General features: G+C 35.3%; 1 protein-coding gene across 1 annotated transcript; it reads right to left on the bottom strand.

Annotated features, from left to right (window-relative positions):
- Positions 1-2,197: 2,197 nt before the first annotated feature.
- Positions 2,198-21,781, bottom strand: ptk6b (PTK6 protein tyrosine kinase 6b; the record flags this gene model as incomplete). The annotated part of the gene is made up of 8 exons (XM_083895504.1): positions 2,198-2,379; positions 3,607-3,760; positions 3,869-4,050; positions 5,054-5,215; positions 6,139-6,304; positions 6,746-6,909; positions 7,729-7,850; positions 21,378-21,781. The coding sequence occupies 8 exons, from the start codon at positions 21,779-21,781 to the stop codon at positions 2,198-2,200; spliced, it is 1,536 nt and encodes a 511-aa protein (XP_083751630.1).
- Between the last annotated feature and the right edge of the window lie 4,357 nt (positions 21,782-26,138).

Genomic DNA, 26,138 nt, shown 5'->3' with positions numbered 1-26,138 from the left:
GGCTATAATGACCATACAGTATAATTACTTCTCAATCATTTTATTGGAACACATCATATGTAGTTTAAAAAGAACACTTTTCAGTGTATTTACATGATCGACTCTCAGTTACATCACTGCAGTCCAAAATGCCTCAAACTCATTAATGAATAGATCTCTTTCTCGTGTTCAACCCCAGATTACAGGATATCTATGGTGTTACACCTTTGAAAAAGAATTGTCGAAAAGTATATAGATACAGTTGAGGTCACTGAGGAGTGAGACCTGACCATCAGTCGACCTGTTCTCCATTCAAACAGAGTGTTGGTTAAGTGGGAGATACACGAGTCACATACAGCTTAACTCACACATATATACAGTTACACACACAGTTGTCCTGACATTTACCGGGAGACGTCACAACACAACTGTTGTTGCGTGTGTGTGTGTTCTTGTAGTTGCAGCATACTGAGGACCAGTGAGGGTTTTTAACCAACAAAGTGAGGACATTTTGGCCGGTCCTCACTTTGTTTTCATCGAAATCACTTCCTTAGGTTGCTATAACATGCTATACTCAATTTGTCAAAATTTTGGACCAAATTTTTTTTTTTTTTTTGGACCAAATTTTTTTTTTTCAAATTTTGGACCAACATTTTTTTTTCAGATTTTGGACCAAAAATGTTGGGTCAATTTTTTTTTCCAAATTTTGGGTCAATTTTTGTTTTCAAATTTTTTCCAAATTTTTTTCAAAATGTGGGTCAACATTTTTGTTCAAATTTTGGGTCAATTTTTTTTTTTTAATTTTGGGTCAATTTTTTTTTTTAATTTTGGGTCAATTTTTTTTTTTAATTTTGGGTCAATTTTTTTTTTAAATTTTGGGTCAATTTTTTTTTTTTTAATTTTGGGTCAAATTTTTATTTCAAATTTTGGTCGACATAGACACGTATGACGTTTTTGTAAAATGTTGGACCAAAAATTTAAAAAATTAAATTAAATCGAAAAAGTTTTCCAGCCCTTTTTGCTCTGGGGCTCCACCTGCAGACATTTTATGGTACTGCAACCAGTAGTTCTTTATAGATGTCATTCATGAAGTAGATATTTGTAATTGTGTTGATTTATAAAGTGGAAATGCTGGTCCTCAGTATGCAGCAAGTACAAGAGTGTGTGTGTGTGTGTGTGTGTGTGTGTGTGTGTGTGTGTGTGTGTGTGTGTGTGTGTGTGTGTGTGTGTGTGTGTGTGTGTGTGTGTGTGTGTGTGTGTGTGTGTGTGTGTGTGTGTGTGTGTGTGTGTGAGACAGAAAAAGAGTAAGGAGAAGAAAAGCAGCACTTAAATAATCTGTACAGCAACAGCAAGCTTTTCTTATCGGAATATTAATCTTAACATTAACAAAAAAAAAAAACTTTTTGTTTGTTCTTCTTTATCCACATATATGGTATTATAATTTTGTAGATTGCGTGTCTTGACTGGTGTCTATAAATTAAGAGGGATTAAACTATGATGTATGAGCCCTAAAGTAGTCATGCTGTTGCAAGTTAACTCAAACTCAAACTCATAACTCAAACCCTGCACACTTTATATATATATATATGTAGAAATATATACTTTCTTTAGTTGCTAATTAAGTTCACAATTATGTGCTCATCATCGACTCTTTCAACAAAAGCAGCTTCGTTGAAAGACGAAGGTAAATGAGGGATTACACATAATGCACAGTTTAGGAATCACATGGTACTGATGACATAAATGTCAGAAAAAAAGCTACATTTTCTTCTTCATTCATCTTCAAGTTTTGGTTGGTTGGTTGGATTATTTTTGGGCTTGAGCATCTAAAACAACTGGAAGGTCTCAGAGAGCTCATACTGAAGGACATGTGGATGATGGTGATGAAAAGCAGCACTTAAATAATCTGTATAGCAACAGCACAATAAGTTATTTAGACACTTACTATGCTGCCCCCTCTGGACAAAGACTTATTACAGGTTGGGGTTAGACCTTGTGGATGTGAGTGTAAATCTCGTTGTTTGTACCCTGTAATAGACTGGCAACTTGTCCAGGTTATATTCCTCTATATCCTCTGTCAGGCCTGCTCGGCTGTTTGTGTGTGTGTGTTTTTTTGAAGGGTCCCAGGTGAAGAATCACAATCCCTGCTCAGTATCAGACTCTCTGCTGCCCCTCTGTGGCACTGAGCCGGTGGTGCTGGTGGTGGTGCTTTGTGGTGTCACGACAGCTCGTAGGAGCTGCTGTCCAGCTTTTGCTTGAGCGACTTGAAATGCGGCCTGTCGTCCGGCTCAGCGCTCCAACACGACAGCATGATTTGATAGATTAAGTCGGGGCACTTGGCCGGAGCCGGCATCCTGTATCCTTGGCTGACCTGATCGAACACTTCGATGTTGTTGAAAGCTGAGTGAGAGAGGGAAAGTGAAAAAGTGTTGAAGTGAGGATCGGCCTTTGCACCTGCACAAACGTACACTCTAGCATTTGTCCAGCGTGTGCAGTGCGAAATCAAAGTGCAATTGTCATCATCAAAGCTTCGATGATGAAAGTACTTCTTGTATAATAGCTAATCCTTTATTTGTTTGTCATCATCTGTAAATGATCATCAGAACCCGTATGCTTTGCCCATTTACAACCTATTAAGTAGTGTATTGAGTTGTGTTTAGAATAAAACCTCTTAAAGACACTCAAGTTGTCCGCCATACTTGTTCTGGTCGCCCTTTCCAGGGGGCAGTTTACTGAGCTGTAAGAAGCAGCCGGTAAAAATCTGGACATACACCCTTGGACTTTCTTAACCATAAACATGTTGTATATTTGATATGTACAGTTGCTGACTTTTCAGTTCATAAACTTAGGCTCCGTGCCAATACCTCCTCCTTAAAATTTCCCCTTGGTTTTGAGTGCCCTCAACCGTAAATTCGCCTCGCTGAGGGAAGTGTTATTGGGACATCACGTAGTGAACGGTAACAAACATGCTAACCTACGTCACATGTTGAGAAAAAATGATTCAGGAAAAATGCCGGTGGATCCAGCTGTTTGTTTTTCTCTGTCAACGCTGTTTTTTTATTCAAAAAACACTTTAGATTCACCATTAACTAGGTGCTTATAAGTAGCATACAAGCCCTTTATTAATTAATACATGCTTAATATTTGCTAATAAAGGGCTAGCATGCTACTTATATGCATGTTAGTAAGCACATAGTTAATGGTGAATATGTGTTTCCTAATCTAAACCACTTTTCTTAAGTGTTTTTTAACTTTAAAGCCATACATAAATGGGTAATTTTCTATCATTAAAACTTTCAGGAAGATCAACCAAGTGCTTCAGAATGACAAGTTACCTTTTTCTTTTTGGGCCCATATTAAGAGCTGTATGATTTTGTTCCCTCTTCTTTGTTTTTTAATGGCTGGTAGTACTTTAAACTCTCTGTTTTGGGGTTTTGTTAACACTGGAGTTAAAGGCTTTTATGATTAAAAAAAAACCCATGTCTTATAATAAAACATCATCATCAGTGGCAATGTCCTCTTTAGAGAGGATAAGAGCACATCAAATGGAAATGATGATGTTAGAGAGATGATGGACGAATACACTTGGTTCTTTTAAATAATAAAAAAACATATCAGTCCCCTAACCTGGATAAGGAATCCCTCCATAGGTGATAATCTCGTAGAGCAAGACACCAAAAGACCAGACGTCAGATTTACTGGAGAACATTCCATGGTGGAGTGCCTCCGGAGCGGTCCACTTGTAGGGAATCTTTTTATCTTCCGACATGTAAAATGGCTCCTGGAGGGGAAGAAAAACACAACAAAAACATTATTTAAAAAATATATTCATAATATTTCTTCTTCTTATTATTTTAATACTTTTTATCACCTCCCTCCCTGCCTATACCTTTATCACTCTGGCAAGTCCAAAGTCGGCCACTTTACAGACGTAGTCGCCTCCCACCAGCACGTTCCGAGCAGCCAGATCCCTGTGGATGCTGTTCTGCTCCTCCAGGTACGACATCCCATCAGCCACCTGGGCGCTCATGTCGATGAGCGACGTGGTGTCTAGTTGTTTCCCCTCTGGACCTGAGTTAAACAAACATAATATGAAATAATTACATTTGGAATAATGGTTTATTTATTACAGTTTGGTTATTCTTAAAAACGGGACTGAATTCTTATTAATTAATTAATTAATTAATTATTATATAATAACATTTTTGTAATTTTTTTTTTTAGCCCAAAATGTCATACTATACTACGTCGTCGACTTTAATGTCATACTACACTATTTCGTCCAAAATCTGACCTTTTTTTTTTTTAAATTTTGGTCCAAAATTTGACCAAAACGTCATACTATACTATGTCGTCCAAAATTGGAATATTTTTTTGAAATGTTTTTTTAGCCCAAAATGTGACCAAAACGTCATGCGATACTATGTCGTCGACCTCAATGTCATACTATACTATGTCGTCCAAAATCGGAATTTTTTTTTAGAATTTTTTTTTTAGCCCAAAATGTGACCAAAACGTCATACTATACTATGTAGTATGTCATATGTCATTGACAAAAAGGTCATACTATACTATGTCGTCCAAAATCGAAAAATAATTAAAAACAGTTTTCAGCCCAAAATGTGACCAAAAACGTCACACTACACTATGTCGTCGACCTCAGTGTCATACTACCATATTTAGTCCAAAATCTGACCTTTTTTTTTTTTTTTTTAATTTTGGTCCAAAATTTGACCAAAACGTCATAATATATAGTTATAATTATTAATCATAATCATTACTTTTGAATGGATTAGCACACACATACAGATCTGACCTTTTTAAAAAACCTATGCCCCTTAGAGGTCGCTGAGATCTGAAAACCAGGCTCAGCCGTAACTCCAAAAATGTGGAATAACCTTTTTCCCCATGTTAGGAAGGCGCCTACTGTTTTTAAACTAGTTTTCAAAGCTATTCTTAAAACAAATTTGTGGTGAGTTTGTAGTAAATGTATCTCTTGTTTTTGGATTGTGGTTTTGTTTTTATTTTTTTCAAGTTTGCACCACAGATAACGAAACTTCCCAGTGAGGTTTACCTCTGAGGAACTGGAGCAGGCTGCCTTTCTCCATCAGCTCGGTGATGATGTAGTACGGCGTCGAAGCCGTGCACACGGCAAACAGAGAAATGAGATGTCGGTGTCGAAGCTTCTTCAGGATCTGCGTCTCTCTCTGAAACTCGCGGTGGTTCCTCTCGGAGTCTGCTGGAGGGAGACGGGAAAACAGAATGTTAAAAAGAGAGAGAGAAGCAACACGAGGAAAACACTGAAATCTTGACCCTTTAAAAAAAAAAAAAAAAAAAAAGACTGAATGTGTTTAAATGGCAATAGTGAGGTTGAGATTTCCACTCGAACTATCCGGAGGAGTGGAAGGTTAGGTTTTGTGAGTTCGAATGTACAGTAGGTGTCATTTAAAGTCCACTCACAATAATATTGTCGGTTTTTATGAGTCATACAGTATGTGTGACAGTGTATTAAGATCATTCTGTCTTCACTGGTTAAAGAAAGAAGCCTGGTCTGGAGGGTGATGGAGGTGTGGAGAATGATTTATTTGGGCCTTAACACCAATTAATCATGGTATGAATGTCATAATCAGTTAAAAACAAATGAACTGAAGCTTGTGTCACTCTGTAAACCACGAGTCCACTGATTTAAAAACAGAAGTTTTATCTCGCAGCACGGGGAAGTTGTACTTAAGAGTAAGTTTGTGTTATATTTCATTAAATCCAAACACAGGAAGTCACAAAATGACACAATTTAATAAGCTATTGGAGGCAGATTTAGACCAAACACGCCTGTCTTTCTGTGAGGGGAAAAATTTATGTTTTTGTCCATGGAATATGGTGCAGGGAAGCCAGTGGTTTTAAATTTTACTTTGACAACTGGTGTAACGTACAGAAGTGGACCTATAGGTTATCAGACCGGAGTCACTGCTGTAATGAGGATCTTTGGGGCAGCAGTAGGCCGAGTGTTTGTGCATCAATGTTCGTGCGTTGTTCCCAAAATATGTTAATAAAATGTTTGAAATTGAGATTCCAACTAATATATCAGCACGCTTAGTAACTATACAGTACCTATGAGGTCATCTGCATTACAACAACAACAAAGATGACATTAAAAAATACCAGTTTTTATTATCTTGATTGCGACGTTTATATGGTTTTTCCAGTGGCCGCGGTAGACGTCGGCAAAGAAGCCGCTGCCCAGCTCCTCCTCCAGGGTGAACTCATTTTTCGGGAGCTCCCACTCATCCACTGATAAATGATCCAGATCTGGGGTGTTGGGCTTTTTCTGATGGAGGAAGCATAGGACACAAAAATAGCAGTACGTTCTCTTTTTTTCGGCGGCTGCAGTTTGTGGTGATTTTGACCAACTGGGATCAGTGTGTGTGTCTGCTGCAAAAATCATGGCACACCTGGTTCCACTCGCTTTATGAAGATTTATTGTCTGCTGAATCCACACCTTATCAGATTGATCATTTATTTTATTTTGACAGGCATGTGGGGCTGAGTTCATCATTTTATCTGAACAATCGCGGTTTTTAGCCATTCAGCTAACATCAGATCTGCAGCTGTGTTGCATGAGAAAAGTCATTATCAGACTCAGGTGCAAGAAAACTATTTGGCGTATGCACAAAACAGGGTAGTGTGTTTTTTTTTTTTTTTTTTTAAATGGTAAGACCTATTTGCTAAATGTTCCAGAAATAAGAGGAAGAGCCACAGCTTGTCCTACCCTCTTGCAGTGGGCGGACAGCCTGCCCGTGTTGATGAGGCTGTTGTTGGTGTAATGCTCCACCAGGTCGATCAGAGAGCTGAACTGGCGATAGGGCTCCACGTTGAAATTACCGTCACGAACTTGATGGATTTTAAAATGCTTCACCCGAGTGCTTGACCTCACTGCAGAGAGAGATGATGCACACCCACACCCACACACACACACACACACACACAGCGTCAGGAAAGAGAAGATAAGAAACCGTCTCCTGAAAATGTCTCGTTATATAAACTTTGTTCCCTGCCACAGACCTGAGATTTTAATATTTAACCTTATTGAAATTCTGCTTCATTTGAATTGCAAATAATTATTAACGAAAAACTAATTATGTCTGCACATGCAGCGGAAACCGGTTAAACTGATATGACAGAATAACAGAGGTGGTTTAGGAATGATGGAGGCTCCGGGAGAGTTTTACTGAGTGTATTAACTGAACCTGTGTGCAACTGGAGGTTTCCACAAACATCCCTTTTATATTTTTATATCATTTTTTTATGCTTTAATATCATGGGTGGCCACTGGGATAATTTAGCAGCACACTGATTCTCCCGCTTCCTGCAACAGCAGCACGAGTGAAATTACTGTAATGACCACAATGTTGTGACGTTGACGTAGAACTTCTCAGCTTTCCGAAACCGTTGGAATTCTTCTTAACTACGGTAATGCAAAGTGCGCTTGTGCAAATGTGTCGTCAGCAATAAATATGTATTAAAGATAAAAGAGAGTAAAGTTAAGGTTTGTATCATAGTAAAGTGACCCCAATAAAGTAACATTTGAAGTACATATAAAAGGGATTCTTAAGCTATGAAGACAACTGTTTTATAAGGACATTCATAGATGCTGGTGGTGGATTTTGCCCTCTGTTAACTGGCTGCAGATTAATATTGAGCAAAGAGTCATAAGAGTGGAATTAGTCTTGCTGTAGTTTCTCCTTGTTTTACCTGAAAGAACATATCCAACGTTGTCTTTCTCACTTTGTCGGATGAGGAAAGCTCCCTCTTCATTTTCTGGTCCCAGAAGGTGTCTTTGGGCTTCGAAACGGCTCATTGTCCCAAAAAACCATCTGAGTGGAAAACACAAGGACATAGCTGAAATGTCTCCAGGGCTGAGATAGCATGGACATATACTATATTTTTCAATCGTCTTTTGGGAAAGGGGCACAAAAGATGTGACATTTTTAAGGTTTATGTGTTACTATTTATCACTCCAAAACAGCGCCGGATATTTGCATATACGCTTTTACAAAGTCACTTTAAAGCAAGCAGAAACAAATGAACACCAACTGGACTAAATTTTTTTTTTAAATGGTTGCATTGTGGACGACATAGTGTAGTATGACGTACTACATAGTATGGTATGACTTTTTTGTCAAGTTTTGGTGTTTTAAAAAAAATTGTCAGATTTTGGACGAAATAGTATAGCATGACATTGAGGTCGACGACATGGTATAGTATGACGCTTTGATCGCATTTTGGGCAAAAAAAAATTTTTTTTGTGAAAAATATGATTTTGGACGACATAGTATAGTATGACCTTTTTTGTCAAATTTTGGACCAAAAGGTTTTTTTCAAAAAAATGGTCAGATTTTGCACGAAATAGTGTAGTATGACATTGAGGTCGACGACATAGTATAGTATGACGTTTTGGTCACATTTTGGGCTAAAAAAAAAAATAAAATAAAAAAAATCAGATTTTGGACGACATAGTATAGTATGACGTTTTTGTCAAATTTTGGACCAAAATGTTTTTTTCAAAAAAATGGTCAGATTTTGCACGGAATAGTGTAGTATGACATTGAGGTCGACGACATAGTATAGTATGACGTTTTGGTCACATTTTGGGAAAAAAAAAAAATAAAATCAAAAAAATCCGATTTTGGACGACATAGTATAGTATGACGCTTTGGTCGCATTTTGGGCAAAAAAAAAATGTTTTTGTGAAAAATATGATTTTGGACGACATAGTATAGTATGACCTTTTTTGTCAAATTTTGGACCAAAAGGTTTTTTTCAAAAAAATGGTCAGATTTTGCACGAAATAGTGTAGTATGACATTGAGGTCGACGACATAGTATAGTATGACGTTTTGGTCACATTTTGGGCAAAAAAAAGAAAAATTCTAAAAAAAATCCGGTTTTGGACGACATAGTATAGTATGACCTTTTTGTCAAATTTTGGACCAAAAGGTTTTTTTCAAAAAAATGGTCAGATTTTGCACGAAATAGTGTAGTATGACATTGAGGTCGACGACATAGTAAAGTATGACGCTTTGGTCGCATTTTGGGCTAAAAAAAAAATTCTAAAAAAAATTCCGGTTTTGGACGACATAGTATAGTATGACCTTTTTGTCAAATTTTGGACCAAAAGGTTTTTTTCAAAAAAATGGTCAGATTTTGCACAAAATAGTGTAGTATGACATTGAGGTCGACGACATAGTATAGTATGACGTTTTGGTCACATTTTGGGCAAAAAAAAAAAAAAACAGATTTTGGACGACATAGTATAGTATGACGTTTTGGTCACATTTTGGGCTAAAAAAAAAATAAAATAAAAAAAATTCCGGTTTTGGACGACATAGTATAGTATGACCTTTTTGTCAAATTTTGGACCAAAAGGTTTTTTTCAAAAAAATGGTCAGATTTTGCACAAAATAGTTAAGTATGACATTGAGGTCGACGACATAGTATAGTATGACCTTTTTGTCAAATTTTGGACCAAATTGTTTTTTTCAACAATGTCACAGGTATGTGCCTCATTATATAGTATGACCATTCGGACAACAATATGTATTCTTTGAACAACATGCTATAGTATGACTATTCTGACCATGACGGGACTTGAACCCACTGTCTTTGTATTACAAGGGCATCTCCTTATCCATTAGGCCACTGAGCTTCAGCATTCAGTGACACATTTGGTATTTATTTGGCATTTCAGACCTGCTATAGTGTGAGTTCAAGAATTTGTCACATTTTGGACATCATAGTATAGTATGACATACTACATAATAAAGTAAGACGTTTTTGTAAGGGTTTGGACCGAAAAAATGTTTTAAAAAAAAATCGTCCGATTTTGGATGACATAGTATAGTATGACCTTTTTGTCAAATTTTGTACCAAAATGTTTTTTTCAAAAAAATGGTCAGATTTTGCACGAAATAGTGTAGTATGACATTGAGGTCGACGACATAGTATAGTATGACGTTTTGGTCACATTTTGGGCTAAAAAAAAATAAAATAAAAAAAATCAGATTTTGGACGACATAGTATAGTATGACCTTTTTGTCAAATTGTGGACCAAAATGTCTTTTTCAAAAAAATGGTCAGATTTTGCACGAAATAGTGTAGTATGAGATTGAGGTCGATGACATAGTATAGTATGACGTTTTGGTCACATTTTGGGCTAAAAAATAATTTCTAAAAAAAATTCCGGTTTTGGACGACATAGTATAGTATGACCTTTTTGTCAAATTTTGGACCAAAAGGTTTTTTTCAAAAAAATGGTCAGATTTTGCACGAAATAGTTTAGTATGATATTGAGGTCGACGACATAGTATAGTATGACGCTTTGGTCGCATTTTGGGCTAAAAAAATATTTTTTTGTGAAAAATCTGATTTTGGACGACATAGTATAGTATGACCTTTTTGTCAAATTTTGGAACAAAATTTTTTTTTCAAAAAAATGGTCAGATTTTGGACGAAATAGTGTAGTATGACATTGAGGTCGATGACATAGTATAGTATGACGTTTTGGTCACATTTTGGGCTAAAAAAAAAATTTCTAAAAACAATTCCGGTTTTGGACGACATAGTATAGTATGACCTTTTTGTCAATTTTGGACCAAAAGGTTTTTTTCAAAAAAATGGTCAGATTTTGCACGAAATAGTTAAGTATGACATTGAGGTCGACGACATAGTATAGTATGACGCTTTGGTCGCATTTTGGGCTAAAATAAAAAATCCGATTTTGGACGACATAGTATAGTATGACCTTTTTGTCAAATTTTGGACCAAATTGTTTTTTTCAAGAATGTCACAGGTATGTGCCTCATTATATAGTATGACTATTCAGACAACAATATGTATTCTTTGAACAACATGCTATAGTATGACTATACTGACCATGACGAGACTTGAACCCACTGTCTTTGTATTACAAGGGCATCTCCTTATCCATTAGGCCACTGAGCTTCAGCATTCAGTGACACATTTGGTATTTAGCTGGCATTTCAGACCTGCTATAGTGTGAGTTCAAGAAATTGTCACATTTTGGACATCATAGTATAGTATGACATACTACATAATATAGTAAGACGTTTTTGTAAGGGTTTGGACCGAAAAAATGTTTTAAAAAAAAATTGTCCGATTTTGGACGACATAGTATAGTATGACCTTTTTGTCAAATTTTGGACCAAAATGTTTTTTTCAAAAAAATGGTCAGATTTTGCACGAAATAGTGTAGTATGACATTGAGGTCGACGACATAGTATAGTATGACGCTTTGGTCGCATTTTGGGCTAAAAAAAAATGTTTTTGTCAAAAAATCAGATTTTGGACGACATAGTATAGTATGACCTTTTTGTCAAATTTTGGACCAAAATGTTTTTTTCAAAAAAATGGTCAGATTTTGCACGAAATAGTGTAGTATGACATTGAGGTCAATGACATAGTATAGTATGACGTTTTGGTCACATTTTGGGCTTAAAAAAAAAATTTCTAAAAAAAATTCCGGTTTTGGACGACATAGTATAGTATGACCTTTTTGTCAAATTTTGGACCAAAAGGTTTTTTTCAAAAAAATTGTCAGATTTTGCACGAAATAGTTTAGTATGACATTGAGGTCGACGACATAGTATAGTATGATGCTTTGGTCGCATTTTGGGCTAAAAAAATATTTTTTTGTGAAAAATCTGATTTTGGTCGTCATAGTATAGTATGACATACTACATAATATAGTAAGACGTTTTTGTAAGGGTTTGGACCGAAAAAATGTTTTAAAAAAATATCGTCCGATTTTGGACGACATAGTATAGTATGACCTTTTTGTCAAATTTTGGACCAAAATGTTTTTTTCAAAAAAATGGTCAGATTTTGCACGAAATAGTGTAGTATGACATTGAGGTCGACGACATAGTATAGTATGACGCTTTGGTCGCATTTTGGGCTAAAAAAAAATGTTTTTGTCAGAAAATCAGATTTTGGATGACATAGTATAGTATGACCTTTTTGTCAAATTTTGGACCAAAATGTATTTTTCAAAAAAATGGTCAGATTTTGCACGAAATAGTGTAGTATGACATTGAGGTCAATGACATAGTATAGTATGAAGTTTTGGTCACAATTTGGGCTTAAAAAAAAAAATTCTAAAAAAAATTCCGGTTTTGGACGACATAGTATAGTATGACCTTTTTGTCAAATTTTGGACCAAAAGGTTTTTTTCAAAAAAATTGTCAGATTTTGCACGAAATAGTTTAGTATGACATTGAGGTCGACGACATAGTATAGTATGATGCTTTGGTCGCATTTTGGGCTAAAAAAAAATGTTTTTGTCAAAAAATCAGATTTTGGACGACATAGTTTAGTCTGACCTTTTTGTCAAATTTTGGAACAAAATGTTTTTTTCAAAAAAATGGTCAGATTTTGCACGAAATAGTGTAGTATGACATTGAGGTCAATGACATAGTATAGTATGAAGTTTTGGTCACATTTTGGGCTTAAAAAAAAAATTTCTAAAAAAAATTCCGGTTTTGGACGACATAGTATAGTATGACCTTTTTGTCAAATTTTGGACCAAAAGGTTTTTTTCAAAAAAATTGTCAGATTTTGCACGAAATAGTTTAGTATGACATTGAGGTCGACGACATAGTATAGTATGATGCTTTGGTCGCATTTTGGGCTAAAAAAATATTTTTTTGTGAAAAATCTGATTTTGGACATCATAGTATAGTATGACATACTACATAATATAGTAAGACGTTTTTGTAAGGGTTTGGACCGAAAAAATGTTTTAAAAAAAAATCGTCCGATTTTGGACGACATAGTATAGTATGACCTTTTTGTCAAATTTTGGACCAAAAGGTTTTTTTCAAAAAAATGGTCAGATTTTGCACGAAATAGTTTAGTATGACATTGAGGTCGACGACATAGTATAGTATGATGCTTTGGTCGCATTTTGGGCTAAAAAAATATTTTTTTGTGAAAAATCTGATTTTGGACGACATAGTATAGTATGACCTTTTTGTCAAATTTTGGACCAAAATGTTTTTTTCAAAAAAATGGTCAGATTTTGCACGAAATAGTGTAGTATGACATTGAGGTCAATGACATAGTATAGTATGAAGTTTTGGTCACATTTTGGGCTTAAAAAAAAAATTTCTAAAAAAAATTCCGGTTTTGGACGACATAGTATAGTATGACCTTTTTGTCAAATTTTGGACCAAAAGGTTTTTTTCAAAAAAATTGTCAGATTTTGCACGAAATAGTTTAGTATGACATTGAGGTCGACGACATAGTATAGTATGATGCTTTGGTCGCATTTTGGGCTAAAAAAATATTTTTTTGTGAAAAATCTGATTTTGGACATCATAGTATAGTATGACATACTACATAATATAGTAAGACGTTTTTGTAAGGGTTTGGACCGAAAAAATGTTTTAAAAAAAAATCGTCCGATTTTGGACGACATAGTATAGTATGACCTTTTTGTCAAATTTTGGACCAAAAGGTTTTTTTCAAAAAAATGGTCAGATTTTGCACGAAATAGTTTAGTATGACATTGAGGTCGACGACATAGTATAGTATGATGCTTTGGTCGCATTTTGGGCTAAAAAAATATTTTTTGGTGAAAAATCTGATTTTGGACGACATAGTATAGTATGACCTTTTTGTCAAATTTTGGACCAAAATGTTTTTTTCAAAAAAATGGTCAGATTTTGGACGAAATAGTGTAGTATGACATTGAGGTCGATGACATAGTATAGTATGACGTTTTGGTCACATTTTGGGCTAAAAAAAAAAATTTCTAAAAAAATTCCGGTTTTGGACGACATTTGGAGTATGACCTTTTTGTCAAATTTTGGACCAAAAGGTTTTTTTCAAAAAAATGGTCAGATTTTGCACAAAATAGTTAAGTATGACATTGAGGTCGACGACATAGTATAGTATGACCTTTTTGTCAAATTTTGGACCAAATTGTTTTTTTCAACAATGTCACAGGTATGTGCCTCATTATATAGTATGACTATTCGGACAACAATATGTATTCTTTGAACAACATGCTATAGTATGACTATACTGACCATGACGGGACTTGAACCCACTGTCTTTGTATTACAAGGGCATCTCCTTATCCATTAGGCCACTGAGCCTCAGCATTCAGTGACACATTTGGTATTTATCTGGCATTTCAGACCTGCTATAGTGTGAGTTCAAGAAATTGTCACATTTTGGACATCATAGTATAGTATGACATACTACATAATATAGTAAGACGTTTTTGTAAGGGTTTGGACCGAAAAAATGTTTTAAAAAAAAATCGTCTGATTTTGGATGACATAGTATAGTATGACCTTTTTGTCAAATTTTGTACCAAAATGTTTTTTTCAAAAAAATGGTCAGATTTTGCACGAAATAGTGTAGTATGACATTGAGGTCGACGACATAGTATAGTATGACGTTTTGGTCACATTTTGGGCTAAAAAAAAATAAAATAAAAAAAATCAGATTTTGGACGACATAGTATAGTATGACCTTTTTGTCAAATTGTGGACCAGAATGTCTTTTTCAAAAAAATGGTCAGATTTTGCATGAAATAGTGTAGTATGAGATTGAGGTCGATGACATAGTATAGTATGACGTTTTGGTCACATTTTGGGCTAAAAAATAATTTCTAAAAAAAATTCCGGTTTTGGACGACATAGTATAGTATGACCTTTTTGTCAAATTTTGGACCAAAAGGTTTTTTTCAAAAAAATGTTTCAGATTTTGCACGAAATAGTTTAGTATGACATTGAGGTCGACGACATAGTATAGTATGACGCTTTGGTCGCATTTTGGGCTAAAAAAATATTTTTTTGTGAAAAATCTGATTTTGGACGACATAGTATAGTATGACCTTTTTGTCAAATTTTGGAACAAATTTTTTTTTTCAAAAAAATTGTCAGATTTTGGACGAAATAGTGTAGTATGACATTGAGGTCGATGACATAGTATAGTATGACGTTTTGGTCACATTTTGGGCTAAAAAAAAAATTTCTAAAAAGAATTCCGGTTTTGGACGACATAGTATAGTATGACCTTTTTGTCAATTTTGGACCAAAAGGTTTTTTTCAAAAATATGGTCAGATTTTGTACGAAATAGTTAAGTATGACATTGAGGTCGACGACATAGTATAGTATGACGCTTTGGTCGCATTTTGGGCTAAAAAAAATGTTTTTGTTAAAAAATCCGATTTTGGACGACATTGTATAGTATGACCTTTTTGTCAAATTTTGGACCAAATTGTTTTTTTCAAGAATGTCACAGGTATGTGCCTCATTATATAGTATGACTATTCAGACAACAATATGTATTCTTTGAACAACATGCTATAGTATGACTATACTGACCATGACGAGACTTGAACCCACTGTCTTTGTATTACAAGGGCATCTCCTTATCCATTAGGCCACTGAGCTTCAGCATTCAGTGACACATTTGGTATTTAGCTGGCATTTCAGACCTGCTATAGTGTGAGTTCAAGAAATTGTCACATTTTGGACATCATAGTATAGTATGACATACTACATAATATAGTAAGACGTTTTTGTAATGGTTTGGACCGAAAAAATGTTTTAAAAAAAAATCGTCCGATTTTGGACGACATAGTATAGTATGACCTTTTTGTCAAATTTTGGACCAAAATGTTTTTTTCAAAAAAATGGTCAGATTTTGCACGAAATAGTTTAGTATGACATTGAGGTCGACGACATAGTATAGTATGATGCTTTGGTCACATTTTGGGCTAAAAAAAAAAATTCTAAAAAAAATTTCAGTTTTGGACGACATAGTATAGTATGACCTTTTTGTCAAATTTTGGACCAAAAGGTTTTTTTCAAAAAAATGGTCAGATTTTGCACGAAATAGTTTAGTATGACATTGAGGTCGACGACATAGTATAGTATGATGCTTTGGTCGCATTTTGGGCTAAAAAAATATTTTTTTGTGAAAAATCTGATTTTGGACGACATAGTATAGTATGACCTTTTTGTCAAATTTTGGAACAAAATTTTTTTTTCAAAAAAATGGTCAGATTTTGCACGAAATAGTGTAGTATGACATTGAGGTCGATGACATAGTATAGTATGACGTTTTGGTCACTTTTTGGGCTAAAAAAAAAAATTCTAAAAAAAATTCCGGTTTTGGACGACATAGTATAGTATGACCTTTTTGTCAAATTTTGGACCAAAAGGTTTTTTTCAAAAAAATGGTCAGATTTTGCACAAAATAGTGTAGTATGACATTGAGGTCGACGACATAGTATAGTATGACGTTTTGGTCACATTTTGGGCAAAAAAAAAAAAAATCAGATTTTGGACGACATAGTTTAGTATGACCTTTTTGTCAAATTTTGGACCAAAATGTCTTTTTCAAAAAAATGGTCAGATTTTGAACGAAATAGTGTAGTATGACATTGAGGTCGACGACATAGTATAGTATGACGTTTTGGTCACATTTTGGGCTAAAAAAAAAAAAAATCTGATTTTGGACGACATAGTATAGTAGGACCTTTTTGTCAAATTTTGGACCAAAATGTTTTTTTTCAAAAAAATGGTCAGATTTTGCACAAAATAGTGTAGTATGACATTGAGGTCGATGACATAGTATAGTATGATGCTTTGGTCGCATTTTGGGCTAAAAAAAATGTTTTTGTCAAAAAATAAGATTTTGGACGACATAGTATAGTATGACCTTTTTGTCAAATTTTGGACCAAACATTTTTTTTTTTTAAAATGGTCAGATTTTGCACGAAATAGTGTAGTATGACATTGAGGTCGATGACATAGTATAGTATGACGTTTTGGTCACATTTTGGTCTAAAAAAAAAATTTCTAAAAAAAATTCCGGTTTTGGACGACATAGTATAGTATGACCTTTTTGTCAAATTATGGACCAAAAGGTTTTTTTCAAAAAAATGGTCAGATTTTGCACGAAATAGTTTAGTATGACATTGAGGTCGACGACATAGTATAGTATGACCTTTTTGTCAAATTTTGGACCAAATTGTTTTTTTCAACAATGTCACAGGTATGTGCCTCATTATATAGTATGACTATTCGGACAACAATATGTATTCTTTGAACAACATGCTATAGTATGACTATTCTGACCATGACGGGACTTGAACCCACTGTCTTTGTATTACAAGGGCATCTCCTTATCCATTAGGCCACTGAGCCTCAGCATTCAGTGACACATTTGGTATTTAGCTGACATTTCAGACCTGCTATAGTGTGAGTTCAAGAAATTGTCACATTTTGGACATCATAGCATAGTATGACATACTACATAATATAGTAAGACGTTTTTGTAAGGGTTTGGACCGAAAAAATGTTTTAAAAAAAATCGTCCGATTTTGGACGACATAGTATAGTATGACCTTTTTGTCAAATTTTGGACCAAAATGTTTTTTTCAAAAAAATGGTCAGATTTTGCACGAAATAGTGTAGTATGAAATTGAGGTCGACGACATAGTATAGTATGACGTTTTGGTCACATTTTGGGCTAAAAAAAAAATAAAATAAAAAAAATCCGATTTTGGACGACATAGTATATTATGACCTTTTTGTCAAATTTTGGACCAAAATGTTTTTTTCAAAAAAATGGTCAGATTTTGCACGAAATAGTGTAGTATGACATTGAGGTCGACGACATAGTATAGTATGACGTTTTGGTCACATTTTGGGCAAAAAAAAAAAAAATAAATAAAAAAAATCAGATTTTGGACGACATAGTATAGTATGACGTTTTTGTCAAATTTTGGACCAAAATGTTTTTTTCAAAAAAATGGTCAGATTTTGCACGAAATAGTGTAGTATGACATTGAGGTCGATGACATAGTATAGTATGACGTTTTGGTCACATTTTGGGCTAAAAAAAAAAATAAAATCAAAAAAATCCGATTTTGGACGACATAGTATAGTATGACGTTTTTGTCAAATTTTGGACCAAAATGTTTTTTTCAAAAAAATGGTCAGATTTTGCACGAAATAGTGTAGTATGACATTGAGGTCGATGACATAGTATAGTATGACGCTTTGGTCACATTTTGGGCAAAAAAAAAATGTTTTTGTGAAAAATATGATTTCGGACGACATAGTATAGTATGACCTTTTTTGTCAAATTTTGGACTAAAGGTTTTTTTCAAAAAAATGGTCAGATTTTGCACGAAATAGTGTAGTATGACATTGAAGTCGACGACATAGTATAGTATGACGTTTTGGTCACATTTTGGGCTAAAAAAAAAAGTAAAATAAAAAAAATCAGATTTTGGACGACATAGTATAGTATGACCTTTTTGTTAAATTTTGGACCAAAATGTTTTTTTCAAAAAAATGGTCAGATTTTGCACGAAATAGTGTAGTATGACGTTGAGGTCGACGACATAGTATAGTATGACGTTTTGGTCACATTTTGGGCAAAAAAAAAAAAAATAAATTAAAAAAATCAGATATTGGACGACATAGTATAGTATGACGTTTTGGTCACATTTTGGGCTAAAAAAAAATCAAATCAAAAAAATCTGATTTTGGACGACGTTTTGGTCACATTTTGGGCTAAAAAATAAATAAAATAAAAAAAATCCGATTTTGGACGACGTTTTGGTCACATTTTGGGCTAAAAAAAAATAAAATAAAAAAATCAGATTTTGGACGACATAGTTTAGTATGACCTTTTTGTCAAATTTTGGACCAAAAGGTTTTTTTCAAAAAAATGGTCAGATTTTGCACGAAATAGTCTAGTATGACATTGAGGTCGACGACATAGTATAGTATGACGTTTTGGTCACGTTTTGGGCAAAAAATAAATAAATAAATAAAAAAAATCAGATTTTGGACGACAGTATAGTATGACGTTTTTGTCAAATTTTGGACCAAAAATGTTTTTTTCAAAAAAATGGTCAGATTTTGCACGAAATAGTGTAGTATGACATTGAGGTTGACGACATAGTATAGTATGACGTTTTGGTCACATTTTGGGCTAAAAAAAACATAAAATCAAAAAAATCCGATTTTGGACGACATAGTATAGTATGACGCTTTGGTCACATTTTGGGCAAAAAAAAAATGTTTTTGTGAAAAATATGATTTTGGACGACATAGTATAGTATGACCTTTTTGTCAAATTTTGGACCAAATTGTTTTTTTCAAGAATGTCACAGGTATGTGCCTCATGATATAGTATGACTTTTCGGACAACAATATGTATTCTTTGAACAACATGCTATAGTATAACTATGCTAACCATGACGAGACTTGAACCCACTGTCTTTGTATTACTAGGGCAGCTCCTTATCCATTAGGCCACTGAGCCTCAGCATTCAGTGACACATTTGGTATTTACCAGGCATTTCAGACATGCTATAGTGTGAGTTCAAGAACTTGTCACATTTTGGACGTCATAGTATAGTATGACATAGTACATAATATAGTATGACGTTTTTGCAAAGGTTTGGACCGAAAAAATGTTTTTCAAAAAAATCGTCCGATTTTGGACGACATAGTGTAGTATGACATTGAGGCTGACGACATAGTATAGTATGACGTTTTGGTCACATTTTGGGCAGAAAATTTTTTTTTTGTAAAAAAATCTGATTTTGGACGACATAGTATAGTATGATCTTTTTGTCAAATTTTGTAGCAACATTTTTTTTTCCAAAAAATGGTCAGATTTTGGACGAAATAGTCTAGTTTGACATTGAGGGCGATGACATAGTATAATATCACGTTTGGTCAAGTTTTGGGCAAAATTAGATTTTGGTCCAAAAAAAAAATCTAATTTTGCCCAAAACTAAAAAACTTAAATTATTGACAACATAGACAAGAGAGAAAGAAAAAGAAGAAACATTTATATTATTGTAATTTCAGATGAAGTCATTAAAACTAGGGTTGAACAATTGTATATAATTATCAAATTCTTTTAACTGAAATTGCGATATGATTCACGATTTGACAGGGAATTATAATAATTATTTTAGTTTTCATTTGAATAACATATTTAAAATTATTTACTGTGTGATATTTGTGCAGATCTGTGAGAAACAAAGGTGTTTTCCTCAGTCAGTAGAATAACGTGTATAGATCAGGATCAATAAATCTGATTCAATGAAAATGTAATTACTAATCATGATTGAAAGTATTTAATCAATGACAAAATGTGTTAATTCTAATATAAATATCAAAAAGGACCAACTCTATAAATAATTGGCACACCTGCAAACATTTGGAAATAACCACATTAACACACTTCCCTGTGTGCTATAAACAGAAAGACACAAAACTCGACGTGGCAAAAACAAGTCTGCTGTCGTCTTAACATCCAGGTTCCATCACTGCAACAAACACCACTGATATTATAAAAGGAGGAGTCTGTGACAGTTCACACTCTGTGTTATTGACAAGTGGGGAGTGTCTGCGTGATTCATATTGTGATCGCTCTCGTGATATGAAAGATGTGGCTTTATGAACGTCCACACGCTGCAGAGTCAATGGGAAGTAGATTAATGCAGAAGCAGAAGCAGCAGACTGCAGAGAGCTTCTAAATTACATAGGTGAACATACAAAGAGAGGTTGGGCTTTGTCCTCAGTATAATCATTAGAAAAAGCAAGTAAAAGCAAAATCCACTCTTGATTTGCTGAAATAATTTCTCTATATTTGTTGTTGTTGTTGAGTCATTATCAGATTCATATCATATGAACATACACAGAACACGTAAGATCTACAGTCAGGTACAGAAGCAGGTTTTGACCTATGCAGTAAAATCAAGTGTCTGTCATGTCTATAAGCCGTTGAGTTGTGAAACACTTGGAAACAACATTCCTCAGACAAAGCAGAGTAGAAGTGCTGAATGTAGCTGTCACAGAAAGACTATGCACATTTTTGTGTATGCATGTATGTGTTGTGCACACACTATTGTTTCCTCTTCAGGACCAAAGACCAGACAAGTACATTTCTGAGGCCATTCTGGTTAGAGTTAGACGATGTGAATATATATGGAGTATATGAAGAAGGCTTTGATGACCAAAGTGGGTTTACGACCAAGCATATTGGGACATAAACCTGTGTTACAATGTGTTCTATCTCTCTCTGTGTGTGTGTGTGTGTACTCTTGGATGTGCTACCTTTTTGTGACCTTTTCGATCATAAACTCTAAACAAGATCAGTAATCGACACGGAGACCAGAACCTGGTGCTATAATGAGGAAGAACTTGGATTCTGAACTTGGATTTTCTCTCTCTTGTTTCAAGACGTTTATAATGTGGTTGATATTGATTGACTTACGCATTACGTAGTGCTCATATAAATGTGCATGTATGTAAAAGCCACACACTCACGGTTGTGATCTCAGCGTCTCGGCCCTGGACAGGTAGTTGTTTGGCACTTTCCCGGTGTCCAGGACGCATCCGTTCAAGTCGATCTTCCGCGCCGTCCACCAGTCCCCGGTGCGACTGATGACATTAAACAGTTCCCCCTCCTGGAAAGAGAGCTCATCCTTGTGTCGAGCCTCAAACGACCACAGCGCCGTGTAGATGGAGCCGCTCTCGGGACCCGTCTCCTGCTGTGGCACCGGTGTGCCGGGGCTCCGTGCGCTCTCCTCTCCCTTGCCGTCAGTGGAGCTGTCTTTTTCCCCTCCTCCTCCTCCTCCTTCTCCTTGTCCAGATGGAGACGTTTTGTCGCTGAAAATCCTCTGCCATAATGTTTCCAGACACGGACAGGTCGTGCGCAGACACTCACCCATAGATAACAACGAACGGTCCACGCACAGAGTCTCTGTCTCTCTGTCTGTGTGTGTGTGTGTGTGTGTGCGCGCGCTACAACTACACCTGTCGGACAGGTAGAGGCGCAGGAATCCTCGGAATGTCAGAGAAACTGCTGCAGAGTTTAGGTGAATGCTGCGGCGGCTGCGCACAAAGCACCGAGGGCAACTTCCTTAGACGACAAACTGATCATAATCAAAGTAACAGCATGTGTGAACCCCGCCTATGCTGACTGACTGACTGACACTTCACTGCTTTATAATGAATGCGCCACCGCTCTAAACAGGTGAATGTGTGTCAGTGGCAGAGCTGGTACCGTGCGTAAAAGCGCGTAAAGCTGCACTCTGGCTGCTTTTTATGTGCAACACAAAATAGGTTTTCACCTTTTTAAAAAAGTGCATCCCATTATGAAACGTTTTATAGTATTTGTATATTTAATATACTGTGATTAACACATGTATTCTATCACCAAGGAAACTCAAAATCTAAAAGTCAGAAATTAACATTCAACCACTAAAACTAGTAAACAGTATGTAAATAACTATATTTTGACATTTAATGAAGAAATAATAATGTGCTTTACTATTTTTTTCAGAGATTTGTTTTGTTTTGTTTGGTAAAATAGTACATTTGAAATGTCATGTAAAATAACAATTATATTTTAGCATTAAAAATCTACTTTAGGTTAAAGAGTTTCCATACTGTTGTATTAACCATTACAGAAACATTAAACATATATATATTTTGATAATTAACAATGCTGTTAAATGAGGGCAGCTGTGGCATAATTACATTGGGTGGTGGTCTAATACATTAGTTAAGCACATATTGTTTATACATATATTTTATATACTGTAAGACCAGCACACATTTTCCCGAAACCTTATCCAGACGAAGCTAAAATATTAACATTAACAAAAAAGGATTTTTATGAATTTTACCAAATTTCAAAACAACATTTGAATATGCCAGAGAGAATATGAAATAATATGAAATAGAATATGAAATATTTACTACTTTTTTTTTTTTTTAAAAAAAGGAGAAAAGTCAAAGAAAAGAATGAGTAAATAAAATCCTAACTATCACCAGAGAGTCTGTGGTCACTGCTGCAGCTGCACTTCCTCTTAAAATGTGACAAAAGAATATGCCATAGTTTATGAAATATGATTGTGAAAGTGCACATTGCTTTAACGGTGGAAACAGAGCGCAGCCGCACAATAACATCCGTGACCATTACATTATATTGTATTTAAATTCAATGAACTTTAAATAAACCAGTCTTTAGACAGAGCAGGCCATGGCCACTGACACTTCCTCTGGGAAAACGTGAGTTATAATTGTTCTCGTGGTGTGTGAACATTTCCAGTAAAAGAAGGATGAAGATTAACCACAAAGCCTGAAAATAAAGGTCTGTCTTTTCAAAGATGAGGACACACACGCAAAAGCAGAACCTGCGGCTTCAGTGGTGAAAACAAATCAATGTAAAAACACAATTAGGCTGAGGCAACTTCTAAATCTAGATCACCTTATTCTGCATAAGACATTATTTAAATCATTTAAATCATGGTGTTTATACAAAGTTTCTATAGAATATTCCATTTTAAATATTGATTATTCCATGGTTGACCTTATTCGGTGATTCAGGGTGAGCTGCACTTCTGTTTCTTTGTTTTTATGTGCTTTTATTATGCACTGCATCATATTAGTTTTTTTATGTTATGTTTTCTATTCCACTGATTTTTATTGATGTCATTCTGCGAAATGTGATAAATAACGTCATTGACTACTTTCCCTCTCATTTCAACTGCACTGTGACGAATATGTGTTAAATCTCCTTACTTTAACATCTACTTTCATCTTGTGTTCCTTGCCTTCCTTAAAAAAAAAAAAAAAAAAAAAAAAAAAAAAAGTGTGAATGTCAAAGACAGAAAAAGCTGTGACAAAAAAAACCAAACAAACACATTTCTAAACAATACTTAAAATACTTTATTCTTTGCACAACTGGTGTTTGGTACCTGATGGCACACAGGCTGAAACACAAGACTCAGTCTTGTGATTTGGTGATTATGGCTCAAGTTTCCTGAACTTGGCTCCGTCTTTTGTTAATGCCATGCATAAAAAGAGCCAAGCTGGACTGTTGTACAATTTTGTGGTGCATAAATCACACGAGCCACATCACACCCCCTTCCCTTCAAAGATTTCTGTTCTGGATTTGGCTGGTTGTCTCTTTTCATACCATGTTTGTGGTTTGTCCTGACAATATTTTGTACAGTTTCTGTAATGTAAACACAAACACTCCAATTGTAACTGGTCAGTATTGAGTTGCCTGTAGAGGTGCATTAATAACTTAAGGCCTGTACACATATGGAATTTTGGCTCACAGGCTTTTCAAGCACTGGGTCAGACACTATTTTAATGCATCACAAAAAGAAAACAATAAAGAATTCTCATACGATGATAGATAACTGCTCTACATATTATGTTGCCAAAAACCTTCTTAAATTCCCTGTTACAGAAGGCGGCAGAACAAAAACACTTGGTACATAATGACAAGACCAATCATGTATTGCCATGCCAGGGGCCCCAGAAGTGCAATGTACGGTGAGGGTCCTTGAGTTTACCATTTAAACAGAAAATGAAGTCGCACAAGCAAGACAGCAATATTTTTTGCGGAACTAACCTTGTCTCATAAATCACAGATTACGCGCCGACTGTAGAACGTGTATACAAATGCACGTAGTCTTCCAGTTTCAAAATAAAAGCCTCAAGCCTCGCAATATGACCAACGTCATGTTTCCATTTTGTAAATGGAAGTTCACAAATGTCAGGCGTCTAGTGGGCAAAACCAGCTGTCAATCACGCTGGTGTCCACCTGTATGTGACATGTTTTCAGGGCCCCGAGCGCTCACACAGTGGAGCGAGGACCCGTTAGATTTCCTGGAATGTTTTTTTTTTCTTCCCCCCCAAAGGATCGTAAATTTTTGACCAAATGTTTGTGAAAACGGACAAAATCGGCATGCAAATCAGCGTAGAGGAACAAAAACTCTACTGGCTCATGGCCTCAACTCAACAGGAAGTCGACCATTTTGAAGTTGGCGTCCATCTTGACAATTTTCATAAACGAACAAACTTGTCCATACCAACATGTAAAATGTGCCAATTTGTACTAAACACATCAGAGATGAAAAGTTATCAAAAGGTCTTGCAGATTAAAAAGGGGCGTGGCCACGTCAACTGTCGGAATTTGACCATTCGCCACGAAACAGGAAGTGTCCTGTAACTTTGCCGTACATTGACCGATCTGCTCGAAACTTCACACCGAGAGACAACAGAAACATCAGCAAATGAAAACTGAGTCAAGAGCATAGCACCACCTGCTGGCAAGGCCGGCAGCTGCGAGAGTCTGAATCTTGTCTATTTTCCTCTTAGCAGGAATATTATTTAGAAAAATGACATCATATTCTTTTGAAGAATTGTGAGTAATTGAGATGTTTACTCGCATGATAAATCTAGTGAGAAGTAGGCTTATTTTCCAAAAGACTTCCATTGAAACAGAGTTTTTTTTTGCAACCAGAGGAGTCGCCCCCTGGTGGCTAACTGCTCCGTACTCGACTTATCTTTTAATACCTGAAGAATGATGTTAGCAACAGCTCAACCTATTTGGACGTGTAAAACTGACACCACTGTTGTCTATGGAGGTTGCCAAACAGTTGAGGGAGACTGGTAAAATCTTCGAAGTGAATCATCTGTAGATGCTTTTATTTGTGTGATTACAGGTTTAAGCAAAGTAATTACATGATATTATATCATAATATATATGGCAATAAGCCAGACTCGCACTTTCCCCACTCCAACACTCGCTCTGGCTCCCTAGTTAATGTAAAGGTATCGATGCGGTGTTGACATTCTTGTTGAACCATCAGCAAGAGCTTGGAAATGCATATATCTGGAAACATTAAAAATGCAATTTTTAATTCTCTTTAGTTTTTTTTTTTTATGTAAAAACACTGTTTTAAAACAATACTTGCATGCCACGTGTGCATTAAGAGTTATTAGTCATTCATCAATGGTTCGTCCATGTCTCAGATACTGTATCTTTGGCTTATCCTTTCCTTCAACCTCAGCGTTCAGCTAAAGCTGGCCGGGAAATCATGGGATGACAACAGCTGGGGCTCAAACATCTGTAACAATTCACTGCTCTAATCTCCGCCAAGATCTTTTTCACTCTCTAGACCAAAGAGTTGCACCATCAGTCGTCAGGATCCTTAGCACCAGGCCCCAAGCATGGCTTAAAAAAAAAAAAAAACTCAACAAGCATTTAATTATTGCACATAACCT

The sequence above is a fragment of the Microchirus variegatus genome, assembly GCF_963457635.1.
Source record: "Microchirus variegatus genome assembly, chromosome: 9".
Classification (NCBI taxonomy): domain Eukaryota; kingdom Metazoa; phylum Chordata; class Actinopteri; order Pleuronectiformes; family Soleidae; genus Microchirus; species Microchirus variegatus.
The sequence above is the reverse complement of the archived record's forward strand: the minus strand, read 5'-3'. Positions and strand labels throughout refer to the sequence as shown.